A 15,965-nucleotide genomic window follows, 5' to 3' on the forward strand; every position below is an offset into this window, starting at 1 on the left:
TTATGTTAGGAAGGGCAGACCACGTGCTCAGCTGTCTGTGATGTGTAGTTTAATATCAAATTGTGGATCAGACTTAGTATCAAGTGTCTTTCTCTTAACTCATATGCGTATTGAAAATGATTAAACCTTTCTTTTCAAAGGAATCTTACTAACGAGCCAACACTATATTGTATGGCTTTCTTGTTCTTTTTGTTTCAGTCAAATATATCTCTGCTCAGTAAGCAAATTTCAGATAAGCTGGTACAGGCCTTGAGTATGGGGAAAAAAGTTAGCTTTATACCCTTTGTCTACTTTCATCACTACACATTTTACAAAATATCCCTGTAACTTTGTTGTTTTTACAAACCAAAATTTTTCCTATTCCTACCCGATTCCCAGAAGAAGGACTGTCATATTTTACCATGGCTCACCTTGTAAAGGAAGTAAAATATTAAAGACAGGGATTGTTGGCCATAGGTTTGCAAGCTATGTTTTAGGAGATGACACTTTTAACCAGGTATTGATATGGTTCACCCAAATTAAGGTTTTGGGTGTAAACTAGGATTTCGTGGATGAAGCTGAAAGATGCTTCTCAGAACAGTTACAAGTGAAGGCTAGTCTCCACTATCACAAAATACCCAACATCTCCCCAAAATTCAGTACATATCACAAAAATCTCAGTACCACAAAAATTCTGTGGGGGGGGAAAAGTCCTGTCCCAATCTTAGTGGGTAGGTATAGAAAGTTATTTTCATCATTTCCATTTTACTCCAAACAAAAATCAGAGTCCCCACTGTCATGAAACTAGTTGCTGGTAGAGAAAAACTTGAGCCCTAGTCCGGTCTAGAGTGAGACTACTGATTAGGGACCATTCTCAGTAGGATTGGCAACCACTACTCGAACTCCTTGAGCCTGTTAACACTTTTAACACTTTTTAAACAATTTGCTCTAATTCTCAGACAAGATTCTTTTGAATCTAATCTAAAAAGAACTGCGATTCTCCAACTTGAGTGCTACCGGATCACCTAGAATGGTGTGGATGCTTGTGAAAGATTCACATTGACCCAATTTTTCGACTCAGAGGGTCTGGGGTGTGCCAGCGATCTGCCGGCCGGCAGGAAACCTCCCGCGTGCGACCCGGCCGGGGGATAACTGTTTACTGTTGCTACAGCACCAAATTTTAACAGCTGTAGTCTTGAACCCGACACTACCATCCCCCCGACACCGTCAGGCAAACCGCACCAGGGACAGGCTGACGCCAACATCATCTGGTACCCCGGATGAGGCCTGGGAACTGCTTGTTACCAGGTTCCGCTAACCACGTGGTCACCCCGGGCAACCACAAGGTCGACTCGAAAGACCCAAATAAATGTGTAACGGATGCCTCGGCCAAAGCTAGCAAAAGTCCAATCACTCATTTTGAGGTTTAAATCTAAAAACTATAGGTAGAAAAAGCAACCCCCTCCCCCTAGCAAAATGCCGATTCGCGTCCGGAGGTGAAACCGAGGGGCGGTACTTCCGGGTCAGGTGGGCCGGCTGCCTTGACCTTCCTCGCTGCTCGGCCATTTTGTCCCAGTCAGTCCGGAGGCTGCGGCTGCAGGGGAACCGCCCAAGGAGGAGCTGCAAAGATGCTGTCCGTGCGCGTCGCCGCGGCCGTGGCCCGCGCCCTCCCTCGTCGGGCCGGGCTGGTGAGCACAGGGGCCCGGCGGGAGGGAGGTGGCCGGGCGGCGGCGGCGGCGGCGGGAGGCTGGCGGGCTCCGGAGCTCTTTCTGCAAGGAGGGTGAGGGGCTGTGGCGGGCGCCGCCATCTTGCACCCCTGGCTGCTCGCTGGGCAGGGCGGGCGGCGGAAGGGCCGTTTTGCTCGCTCCCGGTGCGGGCTGGTGCAGAGTGATGCAGGGGAGCCAGTGACCTCGGTGCTGTGCAGGGATGGGGCCCCGAGAGGATTCCCGTCTTGGTCTGAGGGCGGCCCGAGAGGGGCCTTGGGTGAAGGTCAGCGCTTGGGCGCCTGCTTTCCGAGGCCTGCTCGAAACGGCGAGGCTCGGCCCCGCGGGTTCTCCGGGACTCCCTCGCTGAAGGTCAAAGCCCTGTTGTCAGCTCCTGTCGAAGCGAGCTAGGGCAGCCTGACATTGCGCGAAGGTCAGCAGGCCCGGGATTGCACCTCTGCCCGGAGGTCGGTAGAGGATAGCAGTAAGTGCAGGCGGTTTCTGCCTCCTGCAGTAGGCGGTCTCGCAGGCCTGCATACTGAAGCGACCGTGGAAACGATTGTCACATACGCATTTCGTGGGGCCCATACCGTGACAGCGGTGAAGCTGGCTCCTGAGTTGTCTCAGTCTGGCTGAAAGAAGACTTTGCTCTGTGATACTTGGACATGTTTTAAGATTTCGTCCTTGAGGAATCATTAAAGACAGTGAGAACTCAAGTCAAAAAGAACGTAGGTCAGAGAATACCAGTAAAGGTCAATGCCCTTCTTTACCTATGTCCCTTCAAGTTAAGAACATACTTCTTAAGTCTTATGTAAACGCTTTTATATTTACTTATTTTTTCTTTCAAAAGTGATCCCAATTTGGAAGGTGAAATAAACATACTGGCCATTTTACTCCCCTAACATAACCGCTGGCAGCCTCGTGGATTTCTGTTAGCAAAAAAAGCATTTTTAATGCCTTTCATCCACATCCTGTAGAAGACAGTAGCTTCGGAATTGACAGTGACCAGTCACACCATTACGACTTGAAGGAGGGGTCCAGATTGCCTCCAGTTTAAGAAAGTCAAAAAAAAAAAAAAGCATATGCCATACCTCTTAATCAAACTGTAACATTGACAGTTTTTGTTTGCTTTTAAAGTAAAATATGAGATCTGTTGAGATATGTCCGTTTTAGGAAGCAGTTTATCTTACTGAGAATTTCCACAACTCAATTTATAAATAGACTATTTACAGTGTCCGGGGAACTGCATAGTAGATTTTCACATATATCGAAAGGTACTTTCTCATGTGACTAAGTCTTCTAATTTTAAGCAAAATATTTTGAATATGATTAATATTTTTCACTGATAATGTGATCAAAGTAAACCTGCATTTAAGCTTGCCACTTTTATAAAGGCTTTCTTAAAAATCAGATTTTTAAAATATTCTTGGACTAGGTCTCCAAAAATGCTTTGGGATCATCCTTCATTGCTGCAAGGAACCTCCATGCCTCTAACACTCGTCTTCAGAAGACTGGTAAGTCATTTCTGTCTCTACGTCACACTTACTACCTTGTCGTTAAATGAGAAAATAACTTACGTAGGTTACATAACTGTTGTGGGTTCTTTTTTTCCCTTTGTTAATTTTTTGTCTCAATTTTAGTTGCTATGGAATCTCAGATTCTTAACCCATAATGTGCCCTTTAGCCTTGTCTTGGTAGGGTCTCTTGTTCTAGTGAAATTAACCATAGTCATATATTTCTCTTTCAATGTTAGTGTAGTTTCTTTTTTCTAGTAGTGTGCCTTGGATGGAAACAAAGTACACATATCAGGTGGTAGGCACCCTTTCTGATTTATGAAAGATTTCTTCCCCCCCCCCCTAAAAAAATTAGAAGTAACTTTTACCCTGTGTTTTGCAATGCAAGCAGTTGCTAATCTATACCTTGGAGTCTGAATTTGCACATTGCAAATTCGATAAAGAAGTGGGGAAATGAGCACAAGAAGATGCCGGAGGTTGGGGAAATTTCTTTTGAGATGTGTATTAGGGCCTTTGAAATAAAGATAAGTATCTTCTACATGCTAAAATCAAGAATTGTACCTACATGCCTTTAAAGGGAAAGATGCTTAACACTTTAACAATTGCTTTTTAAGGTAGACTGCCTTTTAAAAATATGCTTTTTATAGAATTTAGCTAAAACTTCAGATTTCAACATAGATACAGATTCCTTAGAAATTAAACTGAAGGATTCAAAGAGAACATTTATTTTGAGGGTGTTGCTTAATTTTATTAGCTTCTTATCTCATTTACATTTTTGTTGTGAAGTTTTTCTCTGTCGCTTGGATTCTTTTTCATAGTGATAAGTATCAAGCTTTTTTGAATAGAATCATGTATGTTATGTTTTAGAATGTAATTTGATAATTTTGATCACAGAGCTCTGGGTTTTATGTTATTGGGGAAATGGATTTTGAAGAGATCTTGGGACCAGGTTATTTTTGTAATGTAACTGTCCTCTCTCAATAGGCACTGCTGAGATGTCCTCTATTCTTGAAGAGCGTATTCTTGGAGCTGATACCTCTGTTGATCTTGAAGAGACTGGGCGTGTCTTAAGTATTGGAGATGGTATTGCCCGTGTACATGGGCTGAGAAATGTTCAAGCAGAAGAAATGGTAGAGTTTTCTTCAGGTTTAAAGGTAAATGGTAATATGATATTTTTTTTTGATGTTTTAGCATTGGTGTCTTTTTGGTTATTCATTTCGTAATTCAGAGATTGCGTCAGTTATTTTTTTAACTTTAAATTCTCAGTCTACTTCAGTGTTTTTTTTATTTTGTTTTTGTCATTATCATAGACTGTGAAAACAAACTGAAGGGTTCTGGTTAACCAAGGTTTTTCCTCTAGGGGCTGGTTTACTCGTAAGTTGTAGCCACTACCACCAAGTTACAAAACTGAGTAAACTTCACCCAAATTCTAAGAAGTTAAGTCTGTTCTTTGTGGCCCTTAAGATCATCTAATACAAAAGCATTTGATAACTTCAACTAAATTTGTTTATGGTGAGAAGTTGAAAGTCATTGTGTATTTCTAGTGAGAGTAGACGTGTTATTGTTGAGAAGTGAGTTAGCGGTGTAGTTATCAGAAGCTCTCTGATGATACAAGTCTACTTCTTTCTATTAGGTTGAGCCAGTTGGCCAGTGGAATGAGAAATAAAAGTTGTAGGAGTCATGGGTTCTCTGAGGAAAGCAGAGCGTGATATCCAGGTGGACAGAGGACAGTAGGATTATCTACTAAGCACACAGATAGGAGAAAGTATAGTCCTCTTGCTAGTGTCCAGTATGGAAAGAGTCTTGATGTGGAAGACTAATTATAGAGCCAAAAGTTTTGTCAGTAGCTGTAAGACTGGCTAAAAATGTAACCTCTCTTCAGTGTATATATCTTAAATATCTTTGAAAGGTGAAGCTGAAATAGATGAACTCTAAGTTTCCTTTTAGCTTTTAAGATCTAAGAGTCTAGACCAGTACTGTCCAACCAGAACTTTCTGCAATGAGAGAATGTTCTATGTGCTGTTTAAATACGGTAACTACTATACACATGAGGCTACTGAGTGTGTAGAACGTGGAGTTTCTCACTGAGAAAGTGAGAGTGGGTGATGTGTAGAGATTTGTTGATAATTGGAGGCAAACATAAGTTTCAGACTTTGGTAACATGACATTGATTAATTTAAATTTTAAATAGCCATCTGTGGTTAGTGACTGTTAAACATGAGAGATTTCGACTAAAGATATTGCACCTGCAATGATAACTCCATGACAATCTTCTCTGTTTATTGTAAGAACTTCTCTAGAGATTCCGTTACTGACCAGACTCAGTTCCTGCAATAGCCTTTTTTTTGATTTAGGGACCTAACGTCTTAGCATGTTGAAATGAGGTTGTAATGATGAGAGATGATCCAATGCTGTTATATTTTGAGAATTTGTTCTTGATTGAGTAGCTTTTCATTTCCCTTTCTACTAACCTGATGAGTACAGGTTCTGATTAGATAATTTTTAAAACTGTTTCTGGAGTTTCTCACAGATAAAAAGATGTGAGTCAAGTGTGTCTTAAAATTTCCACTTGACCTTGATCGCTTTGTTTTATACTGACCACCCAATTCAAAAGCCATAGTCAAAGGAAATGCAGTGAAAAAAGCTTAACCGTTTCAGTTTTTTTGCTTCTTTTAGTTCTTTGAGGATATGGTAAGGAACATGTTAGGCTTATCATAATGCTATCCTAAGATTATTCAAGGAAACATCTTGCTGTTTTAAAAGTCTTAACCAAAGAAGGTTGACTGGTGTTGGAAAAATACTCAAGAGTAAACCAGATCTAAAAGACAACACAGTTTCCCCCCCCCCAGCTACTTTCGTATCCTGTGGCGTTGGTATATGAGACGAAGTGCCACTCAAGTTTCATGGGTGTTCAATTGTGTCTTTTGTATAGGGTATGTCTCTGAACTTGGAACCTGACAATGTTGGTGTTGTCGTGTTTGGAAATGATAAACTAATTAAGGAAGGAGATATTGTGAAGAGAACAGGAGCCATTGTGGATGTTCCAGTTGGCGAGGAGCTGTTAGGTCGCGTAGTAGATGCCCTTGGTAATGCCATTGATGGAAAGGTAGGTTTAACATTTATTAGATGCGGTTGTAGCTTCTAACAAACATCAAAACTGATTGTCCTGGGGGTTCTTTTATTGTTTTACAGGGTCCAGTTGGTTCTAAGACCCGAAGGCGAGTTGGCCTGAAAGCCCCAGGGATCATTCCTCGAATCTCTGTGCGGGAGCCCATGCAGACTGGCATTAAGGCTGTGGATAGCTTGGTGCCAATTGGTCGTGGTCAGCGTGAGCTGATTATTGGTGACCGACAGACTGGGTAAAGACTGAGTAGCTTGTTAAAAGTTCTAACTAAAATTTGCTCTATGGTAAGATTACTTTGTAGGCATGGAATGGTAAATGCTTTGGATATAATGGGAGGAGAGTGGAGTGTGATGAGGATTAGTGAAATGTAAGTTGGGGAATCCTTTCATGTTTAGTAAGATTTATTTTTACTTTCTTGTTTTAAAGCAAAACATCAATTGCTATTGACACAATCATCAACCAGAAGCGTTTCAATGATGGAACTGATGAAAAGAAGAAGCTATACTGTATCTATGTTGCTATTGGTCAAAAGAGATCCACTGTCGCCCAGTTGGTGAAGAGACTTACAGATGCAGGTATGAATGAACTTTAGTCTCATTGCTGTTATTGGGAAGTCCTGTTGCTGCTAGTCTTGGGATGGCTTCTTAATGAAGGCTGAGTTTAATTTCTCCCTAATGAACTGAACTTTCTACTAATATAAATCAATAAAAAAACGAAAGCAATAAATAAAAAAAGATAGTGTAAAATGAGAGTAAATTCTAAGGTTTTGTCAGTTTTTTTAGAGTAGAAGCTATTTGACTCTGGTTAATCTTAACAGTAAATCATTTCATAGTAAAGCACTTAGATAATTTTTAGTATAGTATCCTCTGATTTAAAATCACAATATGGATAACCTGGTTAAACCTTAAAATTTATTTTCTTCTCAGATGCCATGAAGTACACCATTGTGGTTTCAGCTACTGCTTCTGATGCTGCCCCACTTCAGTACTTGGCTCCTTATTCTGGCTGTTCTATGGGAGAATATTTCAGGGATAATGGCAAACATGCTTTGATCATCTATGACGACTTATCCAAACAGGTCAAAGGAAATGTATTTTTAGAATCTGTTTGTATGTTTGCAGCACAGTGAAAGTTGACAAATGCAGCTTCTGTCTGATAGGTGAACTTCACAGTTCTTTTCTATGCTCTAGGCTGTTGCTTATCGTCAGATGTCCCTGCTGCTCCGCCGACCCCCTGGTCGTGAGGCCTATCCTGGTGATGTGTTCTACCTGCACTCCCGTCTCCTAGAGAGAGCAGCCAAAATGAACGATGCTTTTGGTGGTGGCTCCTTGACTGCTTTACCAGTCATAGAAACACAAGCTGGTGATGTGTCTGCTTACATTCCAACAAATGTCATCTCCATCACTGATGGACAGGTATTATTTTTATGATTATAAAATAAGTGTAAACACTTTGGATGATTCCAAGGCATTGGTTGAAACTAGTGGTTATGAACTGCTTTGTTAGATGCCTTTTTATTATGGAAAATTTCACTTATAAGGATAATAGTATAATGAAACCCCATGTATCTCACCCACTTAACCAATTCATGGTATGGTGTATAGTCATGCACCACATAACGTTTTGGTCAACAATGGACCATGTATACAACGGTGGGACCATAAGATTAGTACCACAATAGAGCCTAGAGTAGGCTGTACTGTCTAGGTTTGTGTACACTGTGATGTTCGCACAGTGACAAGATTGCCTGACAACGCATTTCTCAAAATGTATCCCATTTCTCAGAACATATCTCTTTGTTAAGCAACGTGTGACTACTTCATTCTGATTTGTACCCACTACTGTTCTTCTCCCTAGATCATTTTGAAATAAAGCCCAGAGATCATAGCATTTCACCTGTGTCTATTTTAGTATGAATATGTTATCTGTTGTTTTTCCTCATCTCATGCACGTCTTAATCTCAGCAATAGAATATGTAGGTTGATTTGGGTTGTGAAAGATTTAAGGGGCTCTCTAGCTTTTAAGAAAGAATCTTAGCATTCTTCCTCAGATCGTGGGCTTCGGTTTTTAGCCCAGTGACTTAATCTTGAAAATAGTTGATTTCTTTAAGTTTACTAGCATGTGTATTCTCCTTACATTGTAGATCTTCTTGGAAACAGAATTGTTTTACAAAGGTATTCGCCCTGCCATTAACGTTGGTTTGTCTGTGTCTCGTGTCGGATCTGCTGCCCAAACCAGGGCCATGAAGCAGGTAATTTTTGCATCACTTTGTTAGGGAGAAGGGGTGTCACTAGGCAAAATCAAAGTGTATTTTGTATAGTGCTTTGTGTCTTTAAGTATTTTAGTATTTTATGAGTTAAGCATTTCTGTATTTCAGGTGGCAGGTACCATGAAGCTGGAATTGGCTCAGTATCGTGAGGTTGCTGCTTTTGCCCAGTTCGGTTCTGACCTTGATGCTGCCACGCAACAACTCTTAAGCCGTGGTGTGCGTCTGACTGAGTTGCTGAAGCAAGGACAGTATGGTGAGTTCTTTTCATTTGGTCAGGTTCCTACTGTATCTTAGGGCCTGGGAATACCACATAGCTCCCTTCAAGCTGAAATACATGCTGTTATCTTTCATCAAAAGTACTGCGTTTGGGGCTGGCCCAGTGGCATAGTGGTTCATGCACTCCTCTTTGGCAGCCCCCGTGTTCTCAGGTTTGGATCCCAGGTGCGGACCTATGTACCGCTCATCAAGCCATGCTGTGGCAGCATCCCACATACGAAACAGAGGAAGATTGGCACGGATGTTAGCTGAGGGCCAACTTTCCTCACCAAAAAAAAAAACACCACTGCCTTTTGAATGCAATTAGTGCCTATTTTACTTACTTAAAGTACAGTCCTTATCATTTGAATATAAATGCTATGAAGTAGGGAAAACTTAAGTATACTTAATATCTTTCTTTTGGGGAATTAAGACCTAGTAGATCTCCTACCTTCTTGGCTGTATGAGTGGAATTCACCAGATTTAAAGGAATGTTGGGATGTATTCATCTTGCTATAAAATTTCAGCAGATTATTTATACCCAAAACCAGATGATAAACAGTGCTTATGGAATATTCCCAAAGGTTAATCTTAAAGGCCTTGCGAATATAAGGAGAAAAATCTGTTTCCTGGAGAGGGAGGTAGGAAGGAACATTAATGTGGCATTTCTCACTATGTGAGAGTAGGTGATATGTCAAGACACATTAAAAATTTGAGGGAAAAGTAAGTTTCTCTGACACATGGCCTGTATTTATTTGAGCAACTCACTTGGTTTTCTTTTCTTTTCAGCTCCCATGGCTATTGAGGAACAAGTGGCTGTTATCTATGCTGGCGTAAGGGGGTATCTTGATAAACTGGAGCCCAGCAAGATCACAAAGTTTGAGAGTGCCTTCTTGGCTCATGTTATCAGCCAACACCAAGCCCTGTTGGGCACTATCAGGTATGAACACAATTGATAGCCTCTTTTTTGTAAGTTTTAAGGTAGAAAGTTTTGTTAAAATTCTCTTGAATTCTGTAATTAGGTTAGTCATTGAATTTTGTCCAAGCCAGCTGATGATCTACTTTTCTTTCAAAATAGGACTGATGGAAAGATCTCAGAACAGTCAGATGCAAAGCTGAAAGAGATTGTGACAAACTTCTTGGCCGGATTTGAAGCTTAAACTCCTGTGGATTCACATCAAATGCCAGTTTGGTTCTCTCATCATTTGTTCTAGTAATCAGTTCCGTTGGTGAAAGGATTACTCGTATGCTCCAGATGTACAGAAATCACGTTAAAAATAAAGTTCCATATTGCTTGGTGGTTTTCTGTAGTTTGATTCTCTAAAGGAACTGAGATTACTTTGAGGAATTGGTAAACATGCTTCTTAGCTTATTTTACTTGAATACTACAATCAGCAGACCTAGATAATTCAAGGCTGAGCTCTTTGTAAGATTCTAGAGTACTTTGTGATTGATTAAAGAGAAATTAATTAGTTGGATATATGTGGCAAAGTTTATATTTGGTAACGTTGAAGAGCCTGACTGGCTTCTCTGCCCAGAAGACTAATCTGTATAAAGAAGTACTATAGAAAAGAATAAGACAACTAAAATTCTCTAGGAAATGAAAAAAAAATACTAGGTGAAGTATGAAAAATTAGGACAAAAATTGAGAAAGGAGATAGAATTATGAACACTTGTCAGTATCTCATTGTGTAGTTTAGTGTACCTTTCATAGGCAGCAGCAGTTCTTAATTATAACAAGTTTCTGTGGTTAGTATTTTGGTCTTATTTAGGAAATCTTTATAATCACAAAGATAACTATATTTTCTAATAGTTCTCAAAGTTTGTTTCTCTATCTAAGAGCTTAATCCATGTATTAATCCCAAGAAATACAACAAATAGGATGTGTGTACAGAGATTGTGGGGGCTGCAAGGTTGCAGGAGTAAGTGGGCAGGTTGGAGTTCCAGGGAAGAGTTGCCTCTGGGGGCAGAATTCCTTCCTCAGTGGACCTCAGGTTTTTTCTTAAGGCCTTCAGGTGGGTGAGACCCACCCACATAATGAGAGTAATCTGATTTACTTATAAGTATTGATTATTAAGTGTTAATCACATAAAAAAAAATACCTTCACAGCAGTATCTAGACTGATGTTTGACCAAAAACTGGATATCATAGCCTAGCCAAGTTGACATATAAGATAGACCAACCACTTGTGAAATTTCAGTTGTACATTTTTGTTAGTCATGTTGTGGGTACACCTCTTCCCCCTCCGTACCCTCCCCCCACCCCCCCCTTTTCCCTGGTAACCCCCGATCGGATCTCCTTCTCAATATACTAATTTCCACCTATGAGTGGAGTCATATAGAGTTCGTCTTTCTCTGACTGGCTTATTTCGCTTAACATAATACCCTCGAGGTCCATCCACGTTGTTGTGAATGGGCCGATTTTGTCTTTTTTTATGGCTGAGTAGTATTCCATTGTGTATATATACCACATCTTCTTTATCCAATCATCAGTTTCTGGGCGTGTAGGCTGGTTCCACGTCTTGGCTATTGTAAATAATGCTGCGATGAACATAGGGGTGCAACGGACTCTTGAGATTTCTGATATCAGGTTCTTAGGATAGATACCCAGTAATGGGATGGCTGGGTCATAGGGTATTTCTATTTTTAACTTTTTGAGAAATCTCCATACTGTTTTCCATAGTGGCTGTACCAGTTTGCATTCCCACCAACAGTGTATGAGGATTCCTTTTTCTCCACAACCTCTCCAACATTTGTCGCTCTTGGTTTTGGATGTTTTTGCCAATCTAACGGGTGTAAGGTGATATCTTAGTGTAGTTTTGATTTGCATTTCCCTGATGATTAGTGATGATGAACATCTTTTCATGTGTCTATTGGCCATATTCATATCTTCTTTTGAGAAATGTCTGTTCATGTCCTCTGCCCATTTTTTGATGGGGTTGTTTGTTTTTTTGTTGTTAAGCAGTGTGAGTTCTTTGTATATTATGGAGATTAACCCTTTGTCGGATAAGTGGCTTGTAAATATTTTTTCCCAATTAGTGAGCTGTTTTTTTGTTTCAATCCTGTTTTCCCTTGCCTTGAAGAAGCTCTTTAGTCTGATGAAGTCCCATTTGTTTATTCTTTCTATTGTTTCCCTCAACTGAGGAGTTACAGTGTCCGAAAAGATTCTTTTGAAACTGATGTCAAAGAGTGTACTGCCTATATTCTCTTCCAAAAGACTTATTGTCTCAGGCCTAATTTTTAGGTCTTTGATCCATTTTGAGTTTATTTTGGTGTGTGGTGAAAAAGAATGGTCAATTTTCAATCTTTTGCATGTAGCTGTCCAGTTTTCCCAGCACCATTTGTTGAAGAGACTTTCTTTTCTCCATTGTAGGCCCTCTGCTCCTTTGTCGAAGATTAGCTGTTGGGTGCGTAGATATTTATAAGTGTTATTTCTCCTTGCCGGAGTGTCCCTTTGATCATTATATATTGTCCCTCTTTGTCTCTCTTTACCTGCCTTATCTTGAAGTCTGCTTTGTCTGATATAAATATTGTGACACCTGCTTTCTTTTGTTTTCCGTTAGTTTGGAGTACCATCTTCCATCCCTTCACTCTGAGCCTGTATTTGTCATTGGAGCTGAGATGTGTTTCCTATAGGCAAAAAATTGTTGGATCTTGTTCTTTAATCCATCTTGCCACTCTGCGTCTTTTTATTGGAGAGTTCAATCCACTTACATTGAGGGTGATTATTGATGCATGAGGGCTTAATGCTGTCATATCACTCATTTTCTGGTTTTCTTGCATTTCCTTAGTTTCTTGTCCTGTGTTTTCGTCTACCCATTGAATTATGCAGTTTTTTATGATGTGTTTCTTTGTTTTTTCCTTATTTGTTTTTTTGTGTCTCTGTTCTGCTTTTTAGTTTAGTGGCTATCCTGAAGTTTGTATTCAGAATCTCATGCATAACACAGTCCATTTGCTGATGGTCTCTTATTTCCTTAGTCTCAACTGATTCAGTCCCTTTCCTCCTTCCTTTCTAAGATATTATTTGCATATCTTATTCCAACTTGTGTTGTGAGTTTGTGGTTAAAGTGACAAGATTGTCTTTGCTTTCGGTATTTTCCTTCCCTTTAGCCTAATGCTACAGTTGAATATTTGCTATCTTATTTCTATTCTGTCTACCTATTTGTCTCCTTACTCTGTGTTTTGTGACCCCTTTCTCCCTTTTTTCATTTTTTCAGGTATGAGGGTCTTCTTGAGGATTTCTTGTAGGGGGCGTCTCATGGCTACTAAGTCCCTTAGCTTTTGTTTGTCTGCGAAAGATTTAATTTCTCCCTCATATCTGAAGGATATTTTTGCTGGATAGAGTATTCTTGGCTGAAGATTTTTATCTTTTAAAGTTTTGAATATGTCATTCCATTCTCTCCTAGCTTGTAAAGTTTCTGTAGAGAAATCCGCTGTAAGTTTGATAGGGTTTCCTTTGTAGGTTATTTTCTTCTGCCTTGCTGCCCTGAGTATTCTTTCTTTGTCATTCACTTTTGCCAGTTTTACTACTATGTGCCTCACAGTAGGTCTTTTTACATTGACAAATCTAGGAGATCTGAAAGCTTCCTTCACACATATTTCCCTCTCATTCCCTAGATTTGGGAAGCTCTCTGCTATTATTTCTTTGGACACATTTTCTGCTCCATTTTCCTTCTCTTCACATTCTTGAATATCTATAATTCTTATGTTGCATTTCCTAATTGAGTTGGATATTTCACAGAGACTTTCTTCATTTCTTTTTAGTCTTAGTTCTCTCTCCTCCTCTGTCTGGAGCATTTCAACATGTCTATCTTCGATTATGCTGATTCGCTTCTCTATGGTGTCTACATGAGCATTCAGGGAACCTGTATTTTGTTTTATCTCTTCCATTGTGTCTTTCATCTCTAATATTTCTGATTGATCTTTCTTTATAGTTTCATCCTCTTTTGTGAAGTGGCTCCTGAACTCGTTGAATTGTTTCTCTATATTCTCTTTTACCTCATTGAGTTTTTTGATGATAACTATTTTGAATTCATTGTTGTTTAGTTTACTTATTTCTGTGTCCTCAGGACTGAGTTCTAGGTGCTTGTCATTTTCTCTCTGTTCTGGAGATTTGATGTAGTGTCTGATGTTGGAAGGTTGGGTCTTTCTCATTCTGATATTGTTCAGTTGAAGTTACAGCCTATCGCCACTGGGTGGGGGTCGAGAGCCACATATTCTGAGCCCTCTGCCTTCAGCTGGAATCCCAGGGGCTGGAACTGTGCTGAGCGGGTCAGGGGAGGGGTGATTTCTCCTGCGTGCAGTCCCAGGTTTCCCGATCAGCTCTCACTATCTGGTCTCCTGGGGTCTTGGTTTGATGAGGTCACCTCACACGAAAGCTTTCACCCCATTAGAGGGCTTTCCGCTAGGCTGAAAGGGCCCTAGGGAGTCCTGGGTGATCCTGCAGACGTGTGACCCCTCCCCTACTCCTTCCCTCATGAAGCCTCCTGGGGCAGCGACCGCAGTCTTTAGGGGAGGGAGTGAAGATCTCTCCTACCCTGTTCCAGCTCCTCCGATGGGGGCTCAAGCCACTCTGCCCTCTGTTGTGTGGCTGCCATGACTCTCTGAGTATTTTTGTTCTTTTAGGGTATTTTCTGTTGAAATATGGTTCCTCCTTTTTGTTGTATGTTGGAGGGGAGAGAGTCCCGGGCAAGTTCACTCTGCCATGATGCTGATGTCACTCCCTGTACCAAAACTATGAGGACTTTTAACAAAGATTTATATAAAAGGTATCTACAAAAGGTTTATCACAGGGGGAGTGACATCAACATCATGACTGAGTGAGCTGTTCCCTTAATCTGTCCCCCCTAAGATACAATGAAAAGGACATCTATTAACCAACAGAGTACATCCACACAGCACAAAAGGACATCTGAGAGATCCACACAGCCATACGTCTGAAGGTGGGGGGACTAGATCCCTGGGAAGCAGTGAAAAGAGGTAAATGAATCTCTTCCTCCACACCAGCAGCAGTGACCTAGGGTGCGAGACCTCATGTGGTAGCCAGTGCATGACTTTGAGAGGAGACGGAGGAACAGGCAGCACTCCGTGAGAACACTTTTGCTCTCGGAGTTGATTCCTAGCCTGTGGGAATGCCCCACACTGAGGTGGCTCAGACACTGTGTGGATGCCCCCACAAAGCTGAGCAGCCCAGGGGTACCACCTGTGAATAAAGAGTGCGATTGTGTGCATGAAGGAAAGTGCCACCCCCCCCCCAAGAAACCAATGTTGCAGTTATAGAAATTTACAATCTAAATGACAGAGAATTCAAAGTAGTTATCATAAGGAAACTCAATGAGTTACAAGAAAACTCAGAGAGTTCAATGAGCCCAGGAGTAAAATTAATGAGTGGAAGGAGTTCTTCACAAAAGAGATTGAAACTCTAAGAAAAAATCAAACAAGTGCTGGAGATGAAGAACACAATGAATGAAATAAAAAACAATGTAGAATCCTTAAACAACAGAGCTGACATTATGGAGGACAGAATTAGTAATTTAGGGGTTGGCCCAGTGGTGTAGTGGTTAAGTTCACGTGTTCTGCTTTGGCAGCCCAGGGTTTGCTGTTCACATCCTGGGAGTGGACCTACACACCGCTCATCAAGCCATGCTGTGGTGGCATACCACATAGAAGAACCAGAAGGACTTACAACTAGGATATACAACTATGTACTGGGGCTTTGGGGAGAAAAAAAAAAAAAGGAAGATTGGGAACAGATTTTAGCTCAGAGCCAATCTTCCTCTGCTTCAGGTAGGGGAGGAGAGAGAACTAAGACTAAAAAGAAGTGAAAAAATTCTCCAAGAAATATCAGACTCAATTAGGAAATGCAATATAAGGATTATAGATATTCCAGAGGGAGAAGGAAGGGAGAAAGGAGCAGAGAGCTTGTCCAAAGAAATGACAGTTGAGAACCGGAAGGAACTGGAATTACAAATAAATGAAGCCAATAGAACTCCTAATTTCATCAATGCAAAAAGACCTTCTCAAAGGCATATATTAGTAAAACTGGCAAAAGTCAATAGCAAAGAAAAAATATTAAGGGCAGTAAGACAGAAGAAAATAAGCTACAAAGGAACCCCTATCAG

General features: G+C 40.7%; 1 protein-coding gene across 1 annotated transcript; it reads left to right on the forward strand.

Moving 5' to 3' along the window:
* The first annotated feature begins 1,514 nt into the window (after window positions 1-1,514).
* ATP5F1A (ATP synthase F1 subunit alpha) lies at window positions 1,515-10,144 on the forward strand. Its single transcript, XM_046672162.1, has 12 exons — window positions 1,515-1,667; window positions 3,118-3,196; window positions 4,181-4,350; window positions 6,129-6,302; window positions 6,389-6,555; window positions 6,747-6,895; window positions 7,247-7,398; window positions 7,511-7,735; window positions 8,464-8,571; window positions 8,698-8,842; window positions 9,634-9,784; window positions 9,923-10,144. The coding sequence occupies exons 1-12, from the start codon at window positions 1,608-1,610 to the stop codon at window positions 10,002-10,004; spliced, it is 1,662 nt and encodes a 553-aa protein (XP_046528118.1). The 5' UTR covers window positions 1,515-1,607; the 3' UTR covers window positions 10,005-10,144.
* The last annotated feature ends 5,821 nt before the right edge of the window (window positions 10,145-15,965 follow it).

The sequence above is a fragment of the Equus quagga genome, chromosome 9 (genome assembly GCF_021613505.1).
Source record: "Equus quagga isolate Etosha38 chromosome 9, UCLA_HA_Equagga_1.0, whole genome shotgun sequence".
In the NCBI taxonomy this organism is placed as follows: Eukaryota; Metazoa; Chordata; class Mammalia; order Perissodactyla; family Equidae; genus Equus; species Equus quagga.